The sequence below is a fragment of the Sinohyriopsis cumingii genome, chromosome 6 (assembly GCF_028554795.1).
Source record: "Sinohyriopsis cumingii isolate HCF-2022 chromosome 6, ASM2855479v2, whole genome shotgun sequence".
NCBI classification, from domain to species: domain Eukaryota; kingdom Metazoa; phylum Mollusca; class Bivalvia; order Unionida; family Unionidae; genus Sinohyriopsis; species Sinohyriopsis cumingii.
This window is the reverse complement of record NC_142966.1, coordinates 80,989,973-81,016,133: the sequence shown is the minus strand read 5'-3', so window position 1 is coordinate 81,016,133 and position 26,161 is coordinate 80,989,973. Positions and strand designations below refer to the sequence as shown.

The 26,161-nt window shown below is 34.9% G+C and overlaps 1 protein-coding gene across 1 annotated transcript in view; it reads left to right on the top strand.

Annotated features, from left to right (window-relative positions):
* LOC149797316 (syntaxin-binding protein 5-like) overlaps positions 1–26,161 on the top strand; it is a 252,736-nt gene that overhangs the window by 142,240 nt on the left and 84,335 nt on the right. Inside the window, exons 11-16 of the mRNA XM_089962039.1 lie at positions 6,737–6,809; positions 9,085–9,232; positions 13,313–13,380; positions 15,947–15,987; positions 17,727–17,923; positions 19,397–19,546. Coding sequence (XP_089818165.1) covers positions 6,737–6,809; positions 9,085–9,232; positions 13,313–13,380; positions 15,947–15,987; positions 17,727–17,923; positions 19,397–19,546 — 677 coding nt within the window. The remainder of the gene's footprint in view (positions 1–6,736; positions 6,810–9,084; positions 9,233–13,312; positions 13,381–15,946; positions 15,988–17,726; positions 17,924–19,396; positions 19,547–26,161) is intronic.

Genomic DNA, 26,161 nt, shown 5'->3' with positions numbered 1-26,161 from the left:
TGACTGTCCATTTGACCTTTCATTGGAATATTCTTGATGTTGTGTATATTATACAGCTTGACAAGAATGACTGTCCATTTGACCTTTCATTGGAATATTCTTGATGTCGTGTATATTATACAGCTTGACAAGAATGACTGTCCATTTGACCTTTCATTGGAATATTCTTCCACAACATCAAGAATATTCAAACTGTATAATATACACAACATCAAAAATATTCTTTTTGCACTGGCAAAATAGTATTGGTGTGTTTGTTGGCATAGTCAAGTTCAGATATCTAACGCTAATCCATGATGTACCAATTTCCATACTACCTCTTTATTTCTTGACCAGGCCATAATACATATCATAGTGAAACATTGGATTATTCTTGACAAGCTTTACTTATAGAATAGACAACTTACTCTATGTGGCTCTCAAATGGACAGATCAGTCATGTCAAGCGACCATATTTTCCATGTCATCCAATGGCAGAAAATGGTCACTTTTTTCTCTGTCTGAAAACATCTTAAATATTACATTCATATACCAAAAATATGACTGACAAGTGACCTGTATGATTTAAATTATGGAAAATTGGGAGAATTACGTTTAACTGTTTAACTAACTTACACTGATATAACAAATAACATTTATTTCAAACTATATTACTCCCAGTCGATAAAAAAATCTCAGAATAGCAAAAAATAGAAGAAGAATATGTCACGCTTTATTAATGAAGGAAATCATTAAATGGAAAGACATCATCTGACACATTTTGTTGAATACCTCCATTGCATTGCTGATTAGACTAAAACCTGCACACAGTCATGTACAGGCCAATGGACTGATTTCAGTTTTTGTGATATGGTACCACAACTTTTATAAGACTAAAAGACTCACACAGTCACATACAGGTCAATGGACTGATTCCAGTTTTTCTGATATGGTACCACAACTTTTATAAGACTAATAGAAAACTAAATTATATTTAAATATTTTGAAATATAATTTGCTACTCTTGTGGGTTTTTTTATCTTCTGAAACCAGTTATTTACATGACTGTGCAGGTTTTAGTATTATCAACAATGGAGGTATTTAAAACTTTCTTTGCAATGAGGATTTTTATTTTGATGCTTATTTCTTTTAATGAACAGTAACATAGTCTTCAAATGCCTTTATAAATTTGTTTTCATTTCTTAAACTATAGGTGTGTAATTTACTTTTAAACGGGTGTTATTCATTATATCATTGTCAGACTTATTGAATAGAGAAATGTGCTTCTTTCAATGTTTGACAATTTGTATCATGCTTGTAACTTGTCTGGCCTTGAATATAACCACAGTTTTCTTTTAGTCGCAATGACAAGCAGATTGAGAAATTTACCTGTCCAGCTAAATCTTCACTAGTACTTTACACAAAACAATGCATGACACAAATCTAAATTAACAACACTTTTATTGCTTAAATATCACATTCATTCATAATTCAAAAGTTCAAATCTTAATTCAGAAAACCACTAAGATTACTGGAAAATATTCACTAAAAGTTCATAAATAAAATAATGTAACTAACTGTTCAATAATGATGATTCTGGAAACATTTATAATCCTCATGATCTGAAAGAAAAACAATAAGAGAAAAAGACAAAGGCCTGTTTCATACTGCTTATTATGTTGATTTAAAGAACTTCACATTTTGCTACAGTGAAAGTAGGGTGGGAAGATCTCATTATAGCAGCATGGGCATTGGGTGGATTTCCAACAAAATTTGAACTGTTACGCAAAATATGTGTCTCCATGATGCTAATCCTTTAAAGATGGATCATAATAGGGATTTTTAAGACTGTTTGACAGTTCACAAGCCTGGTTTATGTCATTCATTTTGTGGTAACCACTTACTACCTGGCCTGGAATAGCTTAAACAATCTTGCATTGAGCTCTACCAGCATGCAATTAAAAGGAAGATCATTTATCTTCTCAGAAATGGGGAATATAAAAAAAAAGTTATGTATTTAACTAATTAACAGATTCATCGGGCAGAGAGTACATGTCAATACAATTTTGTTATCATGACAACCGGTACTACATTGACATGTGTTCTGTATGTGATATATCTGACATTTTCCAGGCTGCAGCAACAGCAGCAGGTTTATGTTGGTAATGCATAGATTAAATATTAAAAATTATGCTTCTTTACATTTTTTAAAGATATTACATGGCTTTCATTTAGTATTTCTGAAGTTTTTCTCAAACTTTGGAAAGGTTTAGGTTTTTTTTTCGGTACCACAAATGATTCTTTTACATCAGATGTCGTGAATATATAGGCTGCAAGATTTATGTAGTCATGTGACAATGCAGAAGGAGAGAACAAGGTCAGATTTCATTAACATGGTAGTTTCATCTTGTCTGTCAGTAAATTAACAGATGCTATGGTCACAGTTTTTGAGAAGACATGTCCTCTTCCTATAGATTTAATGCAGGAAGGGCTTGATGTAAGGTCATTTTAAGTTTGCTAGGGTCATTAGTAGTGGCTATCCTATGCCGACTGCATAACTTTGGTAAGGTCCAACTTTTTCATTAGGTAGTGCACTCAGACTTCACACCCCAGCTAACATGTCAAAATCACATTGGGATAGGAATGGTCAGAGGAAACTATGACTAACATTCCTTGGCATGCAGCTTTATTTTGTAAATCCAGCAAAATCAGGAAAAATTTAAACAGCTTTGTTTTGAAATATGAAATATGATTTGTAGAAATCCTTTAACTCATTCAGCCCCAATCCCTACTGTAGGTTTGATGGGGCTGTACCCTATGTTCAAGCTCTGTAGCATCAAGGTCATTTAAGATACACCAGAGTGGTTGGTATTACAATAAAGCAGACAGATGTTGCTCTACAATGATACCAAATAATCTGGACTTTCTTCTCATATTACAAAATGCAGAGTGGAAAACATATCCTTTGAGAACTGATTTTTTAACACCAAAAATTTGCCCGTTCTCGGATTCAGATTTTGTGTCCAGATTTTAGACTTTTTGGCCTGTGATCTATGGTAGACTGGTCTGAACTGCACACAGACATGTTAACCATTGCAAAAAGTAGGATATGTTGGAGATTGTGGCGAAGAAGTGGCCAGGAGTCAAAAATGATGGGCTCAATTCTGCACATGCATGAGCCAATAGCCAATTAAAAACGTTTGTAGCACATCTAGGCATCAGTCTAAGTGAAAAACTCTTGGAAACAGATGTATTTGGATGTATTCAGAATTAACTTCAAGGCGTTTCCTACCCCCATTTCAGGCAAAAATGACAAAAGTCTTGGGGTCAGTGAGTTAATGGAAGCAACTGAATCTCAGGGATTAACATGATTAGGTCTTGGAGAAATTTGGCATTGTCATTAAAAATTTTGAAAAAAATTACTTATGATAGCATAAATAAATGCTGCCTGGTGATAACTGATACTTTACTAGACATTGGACTATTACAGTTATGAAAACTATTACTATGACAGAAAATGTACTAGGTGCAGGCTACCTCTAATTTTTAGCCCTAGCCTGCTATTTCAGATTACAAGCTAATTATTCCTCTCAACTGCATGTGTCTGTCTATCTTGTCATCAGTTGTGATCTCATTTAAGTCTGAAAACATAAGTACATGTAAACAAAGTTCTTTTAAAATAGTGGCCACATATCACAAGACAAGAAAATATGATATAGCCAAAAACACTTCACACCATAAACAAATGACTTCTACGATATACACAAAATGTAATACACTTATAACTCAGTCAACTTAGTCTTCATGGCTGTCAAAAGGATAAGTTATTTTACCAAGCTATACTTACATTTTACACATCATAATCTCATAAACTTTGTTGGCCATCAGATGGACAGATCTTTCTTGTCAAGCTAGACATATAACACACAACACAGTGTCCATCAAATGGGCAGATCATTCTTGTCAAGCTAGACATATAACTCACAACACATGTCCATCAAATGGGCAGATCATTCTTGTCAAGCTAGACATATAACTCACAACACATGTCTATCAAATGGGCAGATCATTCTTGTCAAGCTAGACATATAACACACAACACATGTCCATCAAATGGGCAGATCATTCTTGTCAAGCTAGACATATAAATCACACAACATATTCTCTGTGCCCATCAAATGGACAGATCATTCTTGTCAGTTGTATTTATAACTCACACAACATACTGTGTCCATCAAATGTAAAACTATTTATATACGACTTACATGACATGCTCTCCATAACTGTCAAATGGACAGATCATTATTGACAAGCTGGACATATAACTCACACAACACAGTGTCCATGAAATGGGCAGATCATTTTTGACAAGCTATACTTATAACTTACACAATATACTCTTCAGTGGCCATAAAATGGACACATCTAACTTGCACAGCATACTCCATGGTTGCCAAATGGACCAATTATTCTTACCAAACTATACTTGTATCTTTCACAGCATACACTTAGTAGCCATCAAATGGCAAGATCATTTTTGTCAAGCAATCTTTACAACTTACACAGCATTCTCTTCAGTGGCTGTTAGACAGACACATCATTCTTGTCAAGCTGTGCATATAACTTGCACTACATACTCTAAATGGCCATCAAATGGACAGATCATTTTTGTCATGTTATACATATAAGTTCAAACTTATACAGCATGCTTTGACACCGGTGTTTGCAGTACATGGTCAGAAAAGTGGAAGAAACCAAAATACCTAAATGAAACCACAACCTTAAATTGGGGAAGACTTAATCCTGCACATGCTGATCCTGGGAATTGAGCTTAGGACCTTTGAGTTGGAGAACTATGAATTTACTATACACTATCCATGTCCCATTCAATTCTGAATTCAGTTAAGCATTTAAGATGCAAAACAAACTGAAACATGGACTTATCAACAGAAACAGTGCTTGCTGATGGACTCGATTTCATGATGACCCAAAACCCTTTCTAGGTGATTTTATTCATATACTGGAGGAGACCAAATGTTTAGGACTTACTTTTGACTATCTAACTTTCCTTTCGTAACTTAAATAAAATGTTATAAAGGCCTCAGATTTAATATAGGTCAAGCCAAACACAAATTTAAGAGCACAATGGAAGGCCTTGCTCATGTTATGCTGTTCTTTCAGAAATTCTGAACTTGGTTTATAGATTAGCTGTGTATAAACAAGCTTGTTAATCTTCCTGTAAATGATTGATCTGATATACAGTCAGTGACTTGGACTTTATTTGGGTGCATTTAGAATTTCCCCTTTAGAAAGCCTCTATGTTGAGGCCAATGAACCTTGACGTTATCTGAAACAAACAAAAATGGCTTTTCAGTATATTACCAGATTATATTTTAGTCAATCAGATATTGCAGGTAATGGAAAGTTTTTGTCCAAAAACTAAACCTTGTACACTCAGAAGTCAAATTCAGTTCCACAATTTGGCATGTACATTTGTCTTCTTGATGATCAGAACCCTTCAAAAAATTGTAATTGATCTTTAATAATTCAAAAAGTCCTCAACAAATCCTTCCCTTTTTCAGAGTAAATTAAATTAAATTAGGTCCCTACACACAATTTTCAAAAGATGGAAAACAAGGCTGGGGATGCCTAGACAGCACCCTGTGGAATAATTCAAGCTTGCTGCCAGATAAAGCCATCATTTTTACTGCAGAAATTAGTTATACTCACATATTTTGTAACTGCACTGAAACTGCTCAGAAAGCAAATTTCATCTTTTCGGATTTGTTTTCCACCATGAAAACTTTGCAAAACCTAAATTTGACAACCCCATTTCCCAGATGAAAGGATGGATAATGCATTTAATCTGTGCTGCAGTCAGTCATTTTAGAGTGAAAAATATTCCATATACTGACCTCAAATAGGATATAAATAGCCATGTTCTGTATATATATGGCAAAATTTGTGTAACGAAAATTCCAAAACAAGGCTTCATGACGTGAAACTCGGGCTTTAATTAGTGACCATTTTTTGGATCTTGTATTCTCTGGGAGCACAGTGTTGTTATACGTAACATTCTCATCTCATTACATAATTACAACTGAAGAATCTAAAGATTATGTATGTGTAGTATATTTCTGAGATTGAACTAATGAATAAAAATATGACAGGGTGATGATGCATATGCATTCATGCATACTATGGATTGCTCACCTATTACAATAAATTGACCACATAGAAATAACTTACCATATATACTGGCTTATAAGGCAAGTCAAACTGCAAACAACAAAGATCCTGATCTGCCATAGCATAGTGCACCTGCAGATCAATGGCAATCTTGTTCATTCTACTGATTACTCCTAACAAACTGCATAGACCCAGATCTACCAGCTCATTTTGGATTGCAGATATGGGTATGTGCAGTGTGCATTTGGATTCATCTTATAAGCGCTTTTATACATACATCTGCTGTATTCTGCATCACTTTCTCCTACAAGTGAAGACTAATTGAAGTAATTGAGAGTAATGATGTTATAACTAGGATCATTGTTGTATTTACTATATATCAAACATTTACATATATTGACTACCATATTTATTGGCTCTGGTGAAAAAGACACCTTTTCTGTCATTTCCAAAAATAGTTTTGCACACGATGCTGATATTTTATGTTGATTTACAGTAGTGAATTCCCAATTTAGCATGCTGTATGGTTAGCTTAGCTATTTAAAAGCACTGTTGTTTTTATTTTCAGATTTCCAAGAACCTTATGCAATAGTTGTATTACTCCAGAATGACCTGGTGGTAATAGATCTCACAAGTGAAGGGTATGCATTCAGCCTGAATATTGCTTTTCATTATGTAAACCAATTCGTTTATTAGGTTATTTAAAAAGTTTATTTTCTTACAATTTCAAAAAGTAATAGTTACACTATAAGAATATATGCCTCAGCTAAAACTAGTTCTGTACTCCCATCATTCTGTTGTAATGCATTGAGCTTAATTTCTGAAATGTTTCGGCATAACACTGCAGCCAAACTTCTGCTTAAGTCATCTAGAGTTCCACATTGCCAAACTGTTTGAGGTTTTATGGTATTGTTTCCATGCTCTCCTGAGAAAACTATTGGGATTTTGTCTGTCTGTCTGTCTGTTCATTTGTCTTTTATATCTTCTCTTCCACTGTTGATTTGAAGGGCAGTAAACTTGGTGAGATATTATGCCCATTTAATGGAAAGATGAGGAAGGGTAAAATGGTCTCCACTCACAGGAACAACAGGGATGGCTCTGTAGAAATGGAATTTAGCAGGTTTCTTGGTGAAACAAAATATTGATATACAAGCCTGTCTCAGTTTGGATATAATCAATGGATTCTTTTCTGTTTTTATGCTTCTGCCATATTCTGTGAAGGGGGCATGCAGTTACCAGTGTCTTTGCATCACACATCATGTCTGTTAGGAAATTAATTTACTCTCAGTAAGTGTTGAAAGACTTCAGGCATTGAACTAAATTTGGGATTTAGCTTAATAATAAGAAGATGAAGTCTAAGTTGAATTTATACATTTTCTGACATTTTACCAAGATATGGCTTCTGTTTAACATAGTATTTTTCCCTTGTATCATGCTGTCTTCATTTGCACTGTGTTTATATGTCATATGGATACATTTTTTGTTTAACCAAGTTCTTTTTCTTTTTTATAAAAAACAAAAAAGGTTTTTATTGATCCCTGAGCGGTCTTGCAGTAAAGGCACTCTCTGTACATGAATTAGTGTTAGTTCGTCAAAATAAACCAGTTGTATTAATTCTGGATGGCCTTGCAACAAGGGGACTCATTGCACATGAATTGTAGAGAGAGGGTCAAACAGATCAGTTTTATTGATCCAGTGCTGTAAAGAATCTCACTGTACATAAATATGTGAGAGATGGTCAAGCAAACCATTTGCATTGATGCTAGAGGGCCTTGCTGTCAATGAGCTCATCATACATTAATTAGCAAGAGAGGGTCCAGCTTGTAATAATAAATGTCATACTTTTGTACGTTACTAAGAATTTTGCATGGTAATTGAGTGTTTTGTTTTTATGTTTGTGTGCTCTCTTTCTTTACTAGCATGTACCGGTACAATACTTTGGAGTTTACAGATATTTTTGTCAAGGAATATAACATGTTAAAAATGAGACTTGGTTTTTTGGGGGGGATCTACAAGCAGTCTGTCATATTTGAGCTAGTTTAAGGCATTAGAATTTCATTGAAAACAGCTTATATGACATACATATGTAATTGTTCTTATCAGTGGAAAACTTTCCGAAGTATTTATCACAGGACCTGTGCATTTAGCAAAACATATGTCCTTCTGGCTGGCTGTTTAAACGGTATAGTTAAATGAACATTGCATGAATGCAATAAAAGTGTAACCATGTAAATTAATTTTTTAAATTTTATCTTTACTTATTTGTTTGTTTTTTTCTCTGGTGTAGGATCATGCAGACATCTGAAATCTGCAGATCTTGTCAGAATAAAGTTGTACCTGGCTATCTGCTACATTCACTTAATTGCTACATTAGTGTGGAAGCACAACAAAAGGCTGGGTACTCATTTTATCCAGCACTGACAGTTGACAAATCATCAGCATATGATAAAATCTTTTTTTTTAAAATGTGTTTTACTGAAGAATTGGCAACAAACTGTATAAGTACATGAATGTAGTAAATATTGCCCATTCATACTAATCAATACAATGTATGTAGGTTCTCTCTCTCTCTCTCTCTCTGTGTTAACAATCAACAACAACATTTGTTGTTGACAGTTGAAATCTTTCTTTTCTTTTTTCTTTTTATTTTGGCATTTGTTCAGTCTTGCTTGTGGCAATTCTAGGAAAATTTTGAACGCTGCTTAAAATGACAACTATTTTATGGTCTTGATTGCAGCATTTTTGGAAAGTTTTGGACACTGCTTGTCATGCCAGTACTCATGCTACATACTTATCTATCATATACCAGCAAATATTTTAACTTTTGGAAAACTTGTAATAAACGTTCACATTATCACTGTTCATTATAACACATCATTTTAAATCTTGTTTACAGTGCTTTATTCTTTTCCTCAGGTACCCTTGTTTTGAAAATCCTTATCCAATGGATATCCATGCATCTCCCATCACTGCCTGCCAATATTATGCTGATTGTCCGACAGATCTTATTCCTGCTTTTTATTCAGTGGGCTCAAAACAAAAACGAAGTGGTTTTAGTGAAAAGGTAACAGTATAACTTGGATCCAACAGCAAAACAGTATAGACCCTGATCTGTCGTTGTACGTTGTACAGTAGATCACTGTACTGGCCATACTGTGAACTTCATTATACAGTGAAATGTGGCTATAACACAATGGTCAGGACCTTCAAAGTGTCATCACGCTGTGTACCGTATCATGCATTATCCAAACAAGTCACTTAACTACACAAAATCTGCATTTAGATATCGAACAAACAGTTGTAATCTTCTTTTATTGGAGTCTAACTTTGTACAGACGTATACATTAGTTGCACATTCTTGGTTACATTTTTGCTTTAGGTTTTTTGTGTGTTCATCCTATATATATATATATATATATATATATATATATATATATATATATATATATATATATATATATATATATATATCTGGAATCATGATACATTGTATGGGAATGCATCTTGATAAGGGGGCCCCAAGTGGCCGAGTGGTCTAAAACGCTCTCCGTTACGGATCACTGCCATTTCACCTCCGTCTGCATGGGTTTGAGTCTTGGATTCGGCCAGTGTGGATATGTGAGAAAGTTTGCCAGTAGCTTCTCAAGGGTCAGTGGTTCTTTCCGGGGGTTTCCCGGGTTCTTCCTCCGCCACTAATACTGGCCGCCATGTATAGCCTATTGTGTGTTGAAAAATGGCGTTAAACCCTACAATAACAACAACAACATCTTGATAAGTGCTATACCTGTACTGCAGATGTAGGTCACTGTACCTGTATATCATTCTGCACTGAATCTGTTCTAATTATTTTGTTTCAAGAACTCTTGGCTAGTGCTACAGTCAGAAAAATTGATTATTTTATGCTCCTCTGTCGCTACCACATTGTAAGATACACTTCATATTCTACAAACTTGGATTAAGTTTTTTTGTTGCTTCTGAGCACGTGGGGGTGTATTTTGCACCCTGTATGCATATTATTACTCATTGAATCATAAAATTTAGTGAGGGAATACATGATGGTGGTCAGTAGCTGCCAAGTGTCCCATTTGTCACATATTTGTTCTGTATTTTGGACCTGAATATGGTGTACATTTTTCTTACTAAAAATGTGCTTTTAATTTTTTTTAAATAAGCATTTCCTTGCAATTTTCTGTTTAGAACGGCGGGCACTTGGTTCCATTCTAATGGAAATATATTGTATGTATATAGGAATAGAGTTCTTAAATATGGTTGGCTCATTTGAAATCAAGGTTACCATGACAGTCTTTATCCAACCGTTCTAGTGGCCATGGTGGTTAGAGCATCCGCCTTGGAAACAGGAGGTCATGGGTTCAAACCCTGGCCGAGTCATACCAAAGACTTACAAAAATGGTACTAACAGCTACCTCGCTAGGCACTCAGCATTAAGAGGTTAGTGTTAGGACTCGTTGCCTGGTATCAGGATAATGTGACTGGCTGGGACATCATGCTACATGTCTGCAGCATGATGCCCCAGAGCTAGACATCGATATAAACTGCCACCCTGCAGACATCGTAGTGATATGACTGAAAAATTGTTATTAAAGCTACGTTAAAAATTCTAATCACACACACACTCAGTCTTTATCCACCACATTGTATTTTGCAAACAGTTGCCACTATCACTGTATCCTATCATTGTTATATTAAGCGTCTAATCATGTTGAAAATGAAAGCAGAATATTCAGTTTTTTCTCCTGGAAAGACAAGAAAACAGAACTGGAAGGACAACTGTGCCGTCTTATTTAGATTTGTGAAACCATCTAGTAAAGGATGAAACTTTATGATTTGCAAATTGTGTAATGTGATTTCGCTATTGGGCATGGAGGCACCCATGACATGGGATATCATGAACAATGTAATAAACATCAGCTTCCTGCTTCATCATCAACTCAGCCTGAACTTAGGATGTATATAAATACCAGAGAGAACCTCGATGTAATTCGATCAAAATTTGGTTTATTAAATTTCTTTTAGAAATGAACCTTCCTCTTTATGTTACTAATTTTGCTGGCGATTTATTTTGCACACGTTTTCCAGACAGTAAGATTGCAAAGGATTACTTGTTTGCTAGAACGAAGACAGTTTAGGAAGAAAATCACACATAATTCAGATCATCAGTGAAAGATGGTACATTGGAGTCAATAATGTAGTGGAAAAGGCTCATACAAACAGCCTGTGTCTGAGTATGTGTTGCACTCTTGCACCTTCTAAATGGACACCCGAATGGAACAAGGTGCCCGTTCAGAAGGTATAAGAGTGCAACACATGCATCTTTGACATTAAATAATTAAGGAAGGTACTGTCCTACTTTACTGATGGTTGTTGATGTTATAAAGTTACATATGCATTAAAATTTAGAAAATCAGTATTTGTTCCTGAAAATCAGTCTTTTTGTACTCAGGGGTTGGCAGCTATGTTTGTTCTACACCATCATCAAAAGCAGATCACATTGATTCATATTCTACGCTTAATTGACTTGTGCTCAGTTATGTTTAAATTTATTTCTTAGCTATTTTATGTCAGTGATTATAAGCATCTTTCTTAGTACCACATCGTTACATTAGTACTACTCCATTTCAACATTGCATATTTCACTGGCTTTGAGTAAGTGTTTCTATAGCTCATCAGCACATATTTTTGCATCCTGTATTCATGCAGTTGTGAGAAATGGAAAATATTCCAGATTTTACATGACTATTATGAAGTTTTAATGAACATTTTTAGTTATATAGGAAAAATTTCAAATATTAAGTTTATAGGATACAAGTTTAGACAGTATTTTTCTGTATGGACATGGCTGGAGTGAAAAGTACTGAATCAGCACAAATATTTTGCGTGTAGTTTTTAAATGATAAACAACGATGTTCTGTACAAGAAACCAGTCAGTTGGTTGCAATGAAATTGTGGCAGAGGTTTAGAATGATATAGATAATTAATGAGGCAAACTAATGTTTATGAATATGGATTTGCACAAAGGTTGAAGGAATTCAAGACACCAGAATTGGTGGAATGTATGTAGTATGTATGTTCTTATTTGAACTTTTATTGCATCTGACTGTGTTAAGCTCATGACCACACAAGTTTTTGGCATGCTGTATGCATACTACCTAGAATCATGAAAGTTAGTGAGAATATGTATCTGGACATGTAAGATACTCTTATTGGAAAAACAGGTCTTTGTGGCCTATATTTCTTGCATTAGTTTCTTTCTTGAATTTTGAATTTAAAGATCATTATTGTAAGTTTTTTTTGTTTTTTTTTTTTACAAATGAACCTGATAATGGGAAGCATCTGCATTAGTAATTCAATTACAGTTTATGCTTTAATTACATGGGTTAAATCAGTGGCTCCCAACCTGTCTGGCTTTACCCTGAAATACAGTGTTTCTGAGTCTCACAACCCCATTTCCACATTTTAATAAGTTTTGCCAACCTCCAAAACAAAGGTCCTGATGATCCTCCAGAACATCCTCATAACCCTGCAGAATGTCCTCGCATCCCTGTTTTGGATTGCAACCTGAGTATTGGGAACCACTGGTTTAAGTACTTGTTTTTAGCTCATTACCCAGGGCCCAATGTGCAGTTGAAAATCAAAATAAATCAGTTTATTCAGTGTCAGACTTTCCTTATTAATGAATATACATTGTGATCAGTTACATTCAACTGTGTATTGTACATGTGAATGAGTGTAGGGATTAGATGAATGCACTGCATGCGTTTCATGTGACGCCTCAGTTGTAGTGGCTAATCAAGGTGATCAATGATGTATGAATCATGCTTGTAATAGTGGTCATACTGGCTATCACTCCAGGGTTTCTCAAAGTCTGTGACTTTCACCCAGTCAAATCTGGCTTCTAAGTGTGAACAATGATACTAGCTTTGATCAGATCTTGAGAGCATTGATTTGAAAAAGGAAAACAACATTAATCTGGTTTTTATCAATTCATTATGTTACTTCGACTTTGATATAAAACTGAATGTTTAGATAACTTTTGTCTTAATTTTTTTTCTATAATGGCTACTGGAGAATACTGAAATCTTCACAGAGGCAAGTTATATATGTGTTTATTACCCTCTGTTTTCAGAATTGGCCTATAAAAGGAGGTGTTTGGGGCACTGCTACATGTAGCTATCCAGAACTTGTCATTACTGGGTAAGTTTTTTCTTTTAAATGAAAATTGCAAATATGCAATTTAGCAGGGGTTATCTTGTTTTCCTGTTTTTCATTATCTTCTAATTGTGTTTTTTTATTTATCTAAGGCCAGGTGAGTTTTTTGGGTTTTTTTGTCCCTGGTGCATTATTTCTTATTCAGTCACAATTGGATTTTACAGCATCTCAGAAAACACCCAACAAATTCACCCAAGATTTTATAGGGAACATTCTGGTATCATGTTCTTTCAGATTTGTTAAATGGATTGCAATTAATCATCTAGTATGACTACTGTTACTAAAATTAATGAAGGCCTTTTAACAACTTCTTTCGAGATAACATAATTTGACCAAATTCAATAGAAAGTATACTGGGTTGATTTTTTTCAAATTTATTAGAAGCTCGGTAGCTCTGATATTAACATGCTGGACTACTGGCCAAAAGGATGCAGATTTAAAAATGTGTGTGTGTTATTTAGATTTTTAACATAGCTTTAAAACAAAATTCAGTCATATCACTATGATGTCTGCAGTATGTCAGTTTATAGTGATGTCTGGCACTGGGGCATCGTGCCGCAGACTTGTAGAATGATGTCGTCCTACCCAGTCACATTACCATGACACTAGGCTGACCAGTCCTAATACTAGCCTCTTAATGCTGAGCACCTAGCGAGGCAACTGTTAGTACCATTTTAATAAGTCTTAGATTTGACTCATATGGGGTTTGAACCCATGACCTCCCACTTCCGAGGCAGACACTCTAAATAACTAAAAATCCTTCAAACTTCCGCTTCTCAAAAATTGGACCAGAATTGTACAGAAAGTATTCTTCCATAAAGGGCTTTAAAGTATTTGCAAACAATGCTAATCTGCCATTAAATATGGCACCTGTTGCTAAAAGTAAAAAAAACATGCACTTCTAAAAAACTGCTTTAAAGTAATTTTCTAAATGACAGAAAGTGTCCAAGTGTGAAAGCCTTCCAGATTTTTAGATCTACTGGTCATGGACCAGGAGAGCTTATGGGATAGTCTATTATCTGTCATTCAGCTTCCATCCATCCATTAGTTTGTTATTGCAAATCTTCCGAAACTACTTCAAGGATTGCCTTGAAACTTTATTCATTTATTCATCGCATGGTCTAGTTAGTTATAAATGAAAATGGTTCTGCTCACACATCCAATATTGCCACCATCTTGAAAATCTTCTTGTCTCTACTTCTGAATGGATGGTCTTATCGACATGGGGTTTGCCCTGAAAGACTTCCTATGATGTCTAGTTGGTCCTAAATGATAATGGTGCCAATCTGACATTCATTATGGCCAAAATGGTGGCCATCTTGAAGAACTTATTACATTATCAACATTTGGTTTCCTTTACTGTGCAGTAAGGAACTACCATCCAAGTTTGCCACATTTCCAACAGGAAGAATATTTTGGCAGATAGTCTGTCAATGAAAGTGAAGGTAGCCCTCATGGAATGATTGTTCTATGAATCTATTGCAAACTTGTCCCATCTTCAGGAACACCTTGGGTGGACCTGTTTACCAACAAGCTAATCGACAAAGCCCCCCCCCTTATTTATTTCCCAATCTCCCACTTGATGGCCTGAAGTGGGCACTTCTGTTTGCTTAGATCTGCAAAAACCAGGCACTCCACTGCTCAGCTCATTTTGTTTGCCTTATGTAGCCCCAGCAATCATGGGTCAATGACCAGCTGGTAAACCATCTAAGGATCTAACTTCTGAGGTTGGACCTCCTGTCTCAGCACAAGGGCACTGTCATAAAAAAGTTTTCAATCAAAGATGGCAAGTGCATTATTAAGCTATGCAATATTGGCAGGTATGATCTTGCTGATATTAAAATTAAAGTTTTTGCCAACTGGTATCCAAGTATCTATTACCCACCTGTTGATAATTATCCGAGTAATAAAATGAGTTATAGGGTGCCCATTCACCATATACAAATTTTATGCCAGTGCTTGTAAAGACAGCATTCACTTTGTTTTCAAGTTGACAGTCCTTTTGACAGGGCCACAAATGCATGCACTTTTTCAGTGCTAAGCAGAGGTACGCAGGGGTAAATAATTGACCATAATCTCATAGCTTGTTTTCCCAAGTGACAACCTTTTGATTGTGCTGTCGTTAAAATTAGTTTACACACATACAAAAAGCCCTTGAGCATATTTGATCAATTATACTCCCCCAAAATGTCACTTAAAATTTCATTCATGGGGCAATTTTTAAAAAACGTAATTTAAAATATCAATAATAGTTTTAGAAAAAAGTCGGATCAAGTCTGGTCTTGTCAGAGCAGAGATGCATCTATAAAAGGTAATGTTTTGCTGATCATTGCAATTCAGATTCTGTTTATTACCATTCATACCTGAGTGAGTATATACATTATGCATTTGCTTTTTTTTTAATTTGCTCTGCATATTAATTTGTAAGTAAGGGTACCTATAGATGCCTTTTCACAGTCAATTATATAAAAGCATTGATACCAATGAATGTTAATTAAAAGGTGAATAAAATATGACTTTGTATTAATGTTCATGATTTCTTGCATTACAGGCACGCAGATGGTTCAGTTAAATTTTGGGATGCATCTGCAGGTAAATTTTTCTCCTTCCTCTTTTAAAATAAAAATTGCAAATTAAAACTATATTAATAAGATATATAAACAAGTCATATTTTATTACTTATACAATAATTATGTTAAAGTTAATAAATTATAGTGATAATTCTTTTAAAGTACTTCAGGGGCCAAAAATGGGTTACAATCAATTTGATTGTGTAAATTGCTGTCGGGCTAAATTTCAGTCAGACCTATAAGTGGAATTAGTTCCCCTGGATGAGACATCACACTGTCACAGGTTAAGTCATTTTGACGATGCATATTATTTAGACTGTTAATCCATACAATAGCAACAGTAATGGTGTGAACTTAAACTTTATAAACTTCTCTTCCCTTGTCATGCATGCCAACTGCTTGGCTGTTTTCAGATTTGTACTAAGTTGATTATAAAAAAAGTATTATGCCTTTTAAGAAAGATGCACAGTAATAAGTGGTTAACAGTGAGAAAACTTTAGATGGACTAATAGAATCATGTGGATTATTGTGGTATTAATAGTCAATCACTTGCATCAGTGTGAGATAGGAAACAAATTTTCCCAATAGTGGAAGTTTCCTATCCTTAATGAATCATTGTGATGAATTCTTTTTCTAACATTTCTGAATGAAAAATGAGAACCAAAGCAAAATAGATTTTTGTGAATACTGCTGTAACTTTCAAATGGCAGAATATGCATTGAAATTTCCTTACCCTAATATAGTGTGTGAAAAATGTTGTTTGCAGTGACAATTTCAAAGTCTACTTTCAGTGATGTTTAAACACATTTTAGCATTCAAAGAACAGTGGTTTAAACTGGTACAGTAATGGTAACATATAATGTCAATTACTGTGCTCGCCATGGAGATAAAAATAGTCCGCAAGTAAGGCTAAAGGTCACATGTGACGCAGAACAGAGCTATCCTGCATTGGTTGTCCACATTGGACAACACAATCATACACATGCAAAAATATGAGAGAAGGAAAATCCACCCTCAGGTACTCATGTGCTGAAGCAAGATGTGAAAAAAAATTGATAGTTTTTTTCTCATGCTGATTTTATAGCAACATTTGTGGAAAACTACATGGCAGTTCATTGAAACAGATGAAGACTGAAATATATAAAACATTTGTGCGAAGAGAACATTGGCAGTTTAGAAAGCATCCACTATAAACTCACATTCACATGATAAATTGCTTTTTTTTCTTTAGCTTGTAAAACTAGAAACCTGCCTATATTTACTTGCTTGTAAGAGGAGTCAGACTGCAAAAACAACAAAGATCCTGATCTGCCTTAGCATCATGCACCTGCAAATCAGAGTCTATGTTGTTTGCTCCACAGATTACTCCTAACTGCACAGATCCAGGTCTGCAAGTAAATTATATGATGGCAGATCTATGTCTTTGCATTTAGGCTCATCTTATAAGCAAGTATATATGGTGTTAGCTGTTACAAACATGACCTGTAGATGCAGTTTTCTTCTACTTGGTTTTCTCATGTGCAAACTGGAAAATATACATAGGTATGAAAAAAAAAGGATTGTATATTTTGTTCAAGAGTTGGCAGCTTCTTGATCCAGCTGAAATTTGCTGACCTTTCATATCCAAATCAGTAGATTAGATTTTTGTCTTATAAGCAAACGAATGCAGGTACTTTTGCATTCAGATATGCTATTATTGCTGCTGCTACTTTCAATGCTTTTTAAGTACAATTTTCTTATGTCAGTATTTTCTCATTTCAGTTAATCTTCAAGTTTTATACACAGTTAAAACTGCCAAAATATTTGAAAAATTGAAGAACAAATCGTTAGAGGAGGATGATCACTTTGCCATATACCACATCTTCTTCTGCCCCGAGAGTCGACTCATGTGTCTAGCTGGGGCCACTCATGTCATGCTCTTCAAATTCAGCAAACAAGAAGTCACATTAGAAGTACCAGTAAGTCTGAGAAAAGGCTTTTCCATTGAAATAATGTATTTTGTTATGTACATTTATCCCACACAAACCCTTTTGACTCCATTTCCATTGGATATTTGTAATACCGTGTGTTTAATTGACCACTTTGAAACCCATTTGACCCCTTTTCCATTAGATCATTGTATTTCCTTGTGTACTCTACAGAAAAACAAAGAATGGTGTGTGAGCTCATTTGCAAATCTGTTTCTTTAAAACGGTCACTTTTTATTTGAAAATAATTTCCACCGTGATCGAAACAAATTTCAGCAATAACAGATGTGAAAATTTCATCAAAATTGGATGAAGAATGTACAGGTATAAGATTTAAATTTATAAGATTTCATACAGCAGATTTGCTTGATTTGTCTTGCTTGATTGGGCAAGCTTTTATGCAGGCAATGATTATGCTGTGATTTTACACATAACTTGGCAATCAAAATTGGTTAGCAATCCATTTAAATTTCTGTGATGTGGTTATTGATTGACAGATGCCACTCTTATCTGATGATCAGTTCACACAAAACAACTTTTACTTTATATCAAGGTATGTGATTGGATAATGGGCTTTCATATTAGGGTCTGAGTTATTCATTCTGCTTATAACCTTAAGGGAAGAGAGCAAAACCTGATGCATTATGTGATTGCAGATGTGAGTCTGTGCTATTATTATATCAGCTATTAGTATCTCAGCTATTATTATCTCATCTATTCGTATCTCAGCTATGAGTATCTCATGTAAAGAACGTAACTGGTTCCACCAGCATGTTCCACAGAATGGTGGTTTGGAAAAGAGGAGTAGAAAACACCTGGAAGAAAAAAATAACTTCAGACTGCTTGCCTGTGCAATTGCTGCACAAGAAATGTATCCTTTAACTAGTGCTGAAGAGCATGTTGTTTACATGTCCCACTATAACGTTTCTGAAGATTCAAGACTCTTAGATACCTCAGGAATTCTTTTGTTTCCATCTCTATAGCAATATCATGTTCTCTGTAATTAATTGAAATTAATTCTATTGGTACCTAAGATGACTCAGCCAGTTGTATGTATCCTTGCAGATTTGTCTCCTGTATTCTGCAAGGCCATGATTTTGTTGATTCAATAATTTGTTTTTAGAACGCAAGATTTCAGGAATAAATTCCTTGAAAAATTTTTAACAGTATGTGGGTGTCATGCTTGGTGTAGCAAGCTGATGTATTAATATAGCTTAGCTTTAATTCTACCAGGAGGAAATATCCAAGGACTGAAATCTGTTTTTATCTCACCAGCATCAGATTGGGAAGAGATAGGCATTTTCAGCAGAATTGTGATCAGCAGTGTTTAAAAATCTTTCTTTTTAAAAGTTTTTACAAATCATATACAGTATAGATACATTAGCACACAATTATTGGTGAAATATAATGTTCAGGATACACTTAATCAGTATTCAAAGATGACACTTGTCGTTGTTCTTTTAGTCTCTAGAAGTGTCCATAGTGTATGAAGTTTATGATGACATAGATTCACCAGAACTTGACTACCCAAAGCCAAGCCTGAGTGTAGTGGGCCAGCATCAACAGAGTGGCAGTGTGGGGTCCTACTCAAGCAATACCTCAGATAGTACAAAGGTTAGTATGTATATGAAAATAAGTTAGGACAGATGGTGTTGGCATATCATTCAGTTTAAATACATATTTGATGAAAAGATATTTTTCTTTTGTACAAATGTGGGCAACTAGTTGATACATTATACTTTAGTGGCTCACATGCTTATGTAAGATGTACTCTGAGAACCAGGAACAACCCTTGTAATCACTCTGACTTGTAAGGAAAGATACAGTAGTTCAACCACAATAAGACCAGCGGGTATTGCTAATAAATTTGCCAAAATGTTGGGAAGTAGCTAATTATCAGACAATGATATGCTTGGTAAATATTTTTGCAAACTGTTTGTGAAAATAGTCATGGGCTTATTATCAGTCATGGACTTGTTTTCAGGCAATGGCTCATCATTATATATGGACTTAACATCAAGCATAGGTTTATCTTTAAGCATGGGCTTATATTCAGACACAGGCTTATCTTCAGGCATGGCTTTTCATTTGACATGGGCTTATCTCGCAGACATGGGCTTATCATTAGACATGGATTTATAATCAGGCATGGACTTAATGTAATGTATGAGAATATCATCAGATATATTTGATAGTTATGTGGTTTTGTATTAATGCAGCCCATTCCAGTTTTACTTCTGAAGTACTGATGACTGCAAAAGATTGGTCATTTATTTTTATAATGTTGAGCTTTTTTACTGAAACCCTTGTCTAACATCGTTCCAAATAAAACATAAATGTGTATATTTAGGTTGATATGAAAATTTGATTTTAATCAGCACAGTTTGGTTTATTTAGGAGGTTACTAGTAGCTAGATTTTCAGGAAAGTTTTTATTGACAGTAAGGTTAATTACCAGTCATAGCATGTTAGGAAAAATTCATTTAGAATGATAATGAAGTCTGATAATTGCCTTTTAATGTGAAAAATATCTGCTCTTGGTGGTGTCTGTTTGCTCCAAAAGGCATTTGTGGATTAAGGGGCAGAAAGGAATTTGGTTTGTCACTGAAAGGTAAGTCCCAAATCATCAGGTGAAACACAACAGACATGTAATGTTGATACATAGAAATGAAGAAATTGGTTTTCATTGCAAAATATACCATTTAACGTAGATACAATGTTGATAAATAGAAAAGAAATAAAATGTTTTTCCACTTAACAGAGAAGATAGCAATATGTTTTGCATTCCAGTTTTGTCAATTCCAGGTTTTACTTCTGTGGCAGCAGCTTTGATAGTAGTATTAGAAGTAGTAAGTGTATTTATAGTAGTGGTTGTAGAAGTTGTGGAATTAGTAGCATTTGTATTACCATATATACTCATTCATATGTGTGATCCAACTGAAAACTATATTGACACAGAATTGCGATCTCATAATGTGCCAGTTGATATGGGTCTGTGCAATTTGTTAAAAGTAATCAGTACAACAATCAGCATGGACTCTGGTCTGCCAGTACATTATGCATTGGCAGATCAGGGTCTGTGTTATTTGCAGATGGACTTGACTTATAAGTGAGTATATATGGTACTAATAGATTGCATTAATAATCTTGTGACATTATAATGAAGCCTGTCTTAATCTTTCATTTGCAAGTTGAACTTTTTCCAGCAGTTTTTTTATGGTTATCATAGTTAGGTCCCCTGCACACAAATCAACAACAAATATCAGTGCTTATAGAGGTAAAAGGTCTCATATTTAGGATTTTGTTGTTAAAGCCCTTGTTTTTTAATGTGATTTTTCTGGTAGGAAAGAACTTTAGCCAAAAATACATAGAAAATGTTAGAATTCATTATATTACATATACTTTTAAGTTAGAAATGTTTGCTCTGGTTTACATGTTCTTAACAAATCCATTTGTCTTCAAAGTTTATTTTGTCTCAAAATTCTTTTCCTCTCAGCATCCTCTTTGTCTTTGTATCCTCTTTGTCTCGGTATCCTTTTTGTCTTATTATATTTTATCTCACAGTATTCTTTGTCTCAGTATCTTTTTCTACCTGGTTTTCTCCAAACTAACCTATCCCCTTAGTCCTACTGTACTATAAATGAACTTTAATACAGAAACCTAGCATAGGAAAACCCTTGTGAAAAGTGCTCCTTTTACAGCACAGTAGACCCAGTCTTAGTGTGATGGCCCAGCAACAAACCAGTGGCAGCTTCGGATCATATAATTCCAGCATCTCTGATAGTACCAAGGTTTGTGGTGTCTAGCCTGCCATTGTTTAAATCACTTTTATCTGGATAATTTTCTTCTCTAGCCTATGTGTCTAAATATTTTCCTCTTTAAGCCTGTGTTGTTCTATTCCAGCCCATATTGCTAATGTACAGTTTTGCATGATGGTTGTTTTTTTTATACGTCTGAAATTTTCAGCCCTGTTTTAATGAATGTACATGTATTGATGCACTAGTAAATGTTTGCACAGCACCAGAAAAGTCTTAACTTGACTTACTGAAATGTTTTTGACCCAAAGTAGCAAGAAGCTGGAAGTTTGGGGGTGGAAATATTAACATCTGCTGTTTAATGAAGCAAAAAAATGTCTTGACTGTGAAGCTTAGATGAGATGAGATATGCAGTAGGTGTCACTTCTCCAATAGTATTATCAATTTTTTTCTGTAGCTGTTGGTTGTATACCTATGGTAGCGATAGGTATATACATTGTGGAGGGTGCTGCTTATCACAGAAAAAAGGAGGTCACAGTGATCAACTTTTCATGTTCCAGTGATTTTGCTGGGTTTTTGGAATATAATTCAATGGAGCAAGTGCGACAAAGCATTCTGAAACTTCTTTATTTATTTTAAATTGTTAGAAATGACCTAGATAATTACGAGTACTTAATACTTAATTGCAGATTCCTTTATTGCTCTGCTGGTCATAGAACAGTATAGCTTGTAGGATGGTCTGTTGTCCATCATCTGTCTATCCATTGGCACAAGTTTATTGTCACTATTATATCTTAACTACTTTGATGATTGGCTTGAAATTTTATGCACCCATTCATCCCTTTTTCTAGTTGGTTCTAATTGAAATGGTGTCGCTCAAATCCAATAGTGGTCATCTTGAAAATCTTTATATCACTACTCCTGGTCATATCAACCTTGGCTTTTCATTTAAAGACTTATTATGATGTCTGGCTGATACTATGTAAAAATGATACCAATCTGACATGCAATATGGCCAACATGGCAGCCATCTTAAAACTAGCTATTACAAATCTGCTTGAACAGAAAGTCGGTTAACATGGGGTTTTCACCAGAATGCTTATGATGTCCAGTTGATTTTAAATGAAAACAAAGTACCAGTCTGACATTCAGTATAGCCACCACAAGAGCCATCTTGAAAATCTTGTTATTTCTACTTTTGAATGGAAAGTCATATTTTGAAAATGTCATGCCTGCTCCTCAAATTGTTGGCTATATCAACATGAGGTTTTCACCAGTTGACTTCTTATCATACCTAGTTTGTCCTGTATGAAAATGGTACCAGTTATACATTCAATATGGCTGCCAACTGTCTTAAAAGTCTTGTTGTCAGTACAGGGCTTTTCACCAAAAGTATAAATTTTTGAGGAAAAAGCAATCAGACCTTTTCTTTTTAACTTTATATTTTGAATCAGAGCATTTCTTTTCCTTAAATTATATAACTTTATCATTTATCAGAGTATGACTTTTATTATATTTTCTTGCAATTAATAATTCATATTTCTTGTAGCACCTCATCTAACCCATTTCACTTTAACTTCAGTCTTTTCCCTTTAACATTTCCATGTGTTGTGTGTTCCAGCCTTTTTATCTTCATTTTTATTTGGATGATGAAGTAAATAAATTGTCTGTGCAAGAAATTTTCTAATGGAAAAATAGTTGTCATGATTTTGAACAGCTGATACTTAAACTTCACTTCTGAAGGTGAGAAGGATATGGTGGTAATTTTTAGGAGGTACAGTCAAACCTGCTGTGCATATGGCACGTGTGTATAAAGTCAGGTATACAGTCAAACCTGCCATCCATTGGAAAAGGCAAAAAAGGCCTTTGTAGACAGGTGACCTCTGAAGGCTGGTTCAAGTCTCAAACTTGGTTTATGAAAAATGTATGTACTATGAGCTGTATAGCATTAGCATTATTATTAGTAGTGTTATCATTATTATTATTTCACATGCATTATTATTAGCAAATAGTAGTATGCTACCAAGATACATGTATTTAGTTCAGATATTTAACAAAAAGAAAAATAACAGAATTTAATAATGCGCACAACTGACATTTTGTTAGGGCAGTTGGTATAATTAGGCATGAAAAAAGTGTACACACTTAAGACAATTGATGTATTAAGTTTCTGCTGAAACTCACCAAGATCAAAAGACAATCGGCTTTTGTTTGCAACCTTTGATGATTAGGGATGAAAAGAAACTTTCTGAGGCTTTTGTTAATGGCACCTAGATCTTAAGAGATATCTCTTGTGCAGCCTCGGATGCAGAAGGTCGTGTGTTCGATGCCAGGCCAAGTCATATGAAAGACTTACAAAAATGGTACTAACAGCTGCCTCGCTTGGCGCTCAAGATTAAGAGGTTAGTGTTAAGACTGGTCGTCCTGGTGTCAGGATAATGTGACTGGATGGGACATCATGCTACATGTCTGCAGCATGATGACCCAGTGCTAGACATCACTATCAACTGCCACACTGCAGACATCGTAGCGATATGACTGATTTTTTTTTAAAGCTACGTTAAAAATCAAAATCACACACAGACTTGTGCAGTGTACCTCTGCTTGGAAGTTACGTGTACTTTTTTTCAGAGATAGATTTGATTCAAAATCTTAAAATAGCAATTAACAGATTCATCCTGTTAACTAAGAAAAACAAAGAAAATCAATTTAAAATAGAATTGCTTCGATCCTTCCCTCTTAGGATATAATTGCCTTGCTTTTGAAGCCAAAATGTTGACACCAATGAATTTCATTGGATTATGATAAGTACTATCAAAATTTGAAACATTTAAGCATCGATTCATGCAATATACCTTTATATATGCAATGCCTTGCTCATCAAAACAAGATGTTTCATGTGCATACTTGGAGTGACCACTGCTGATATGCTCCAGTGACCACGGAAGGCAAGGTGAAATCACTGCTTGGTCAAGAAAGTTATTTCTGCCAAACATGGAAGACATTGTGAAAACACAGCTTGGTTAAGAAATACATGGCCTGCTGACCATGAAAGGCAGGGTGAAAGCATAGCTTGGTTAAGGCACACATGGCCACTTCATGTGGAAGACAGGTGACTGCTGATTACATAAAATTTATGTAAGAAATTTGCCAGGGGGAAATTAGAATGGCTGTTCTGACCAGGTGAATGCTGAACTGAGGTGAAAATTCAGATAGGTTCGACATTTACATGTAGTGTTGTAGGTTTTGTTTATACATAAATTAGTACATATTTATCTGCATGAAGTGACCAACTAATTATAATGAATACTTTTAGCTGTTATACTACACAGTTCTTTTTATGCCCCACCACAGCAGTGTTAGGGCATACAGTGTTATTCTTATCCATTTTTTTTAATTAATTGGCCAAACTTAAAACTGTAGAAGGTTTGGGGTCAGATTCTGTTTGTAGTGATAGCTCATTTTTATTGTATTTACTATTATATAACCAACCACTCCGGTGGCCTAGTGGTTAGAGTGTCCACCTCGGATGCTGGAGGTTGTGGGTTTGATCCCCGGCCGAGTCATACCAAAGACTTACAAAAATGGTAATAACAGCAGCCTCGTATGGTGCTCAGCATTAAGAGGTTAGTGTTAGGACTGGTCGGCCTGGTGTCAGGATAATGTGACTGGGTGGGACATCATGCTACATGTCTGCGGCATGATGCCCCAGTGCTAGACATCACTATAAACTGCCACATTGCAGACATCATAGCGATATGACTGAAAAATTGTTAAAGTTACATTAAAAATCCAAATCACATCGCATCACTATTATATAACCATTATCCAACAAATGGTGTGCCTGGAGCCCAAGGGCTGCCAAAATGCTATGTTTGTGCTGCCATGTTTAGAATTTAGATAGCCTGCTGGACTAAATTAATGCATGATATCATGACTTTATCAACATGAATTTGCTTTTTTTGTATATAAATTATTTGACAAATCAGGTCTGGATTAGAAGATATTTGAAATTTTGAATGCATTAAACACAAGTAAATGTTGTAAAAAGCCCATAGCTGCAACTTTTACAATAAAGCTTCATATGTCCTTCTGTCTGGTCACTGAGTTGCTGTCAGGCTGGTCAGGCTGAAAGGTTCTTTTCACAGTAACCAATAAGGTTACATTGTGATTCAGGACCCAGATAATACATATCTATGCTCTTAAAAGAAGTAACAGAAAACAGTGAAAGACAACAAGCTTTGTAAAATTTAACAAAATAATATTGTGAATTAAATCCCAAAGTAATCTAAGAATTAAAGACACAAGTCCTAGTAATTTAAAGTACTGAATAAAATACAGTACAAGTCCTGAAGAGATCCAAAACTAAAGACAATGACGTGTCTGTTAAAGCCTGCAGAGTGCTGATGTTTTAACACTCTCTTGTTGAATCACAGGAATATTATTCCAGGTTTGAATTTAGTATAAATTCCAAT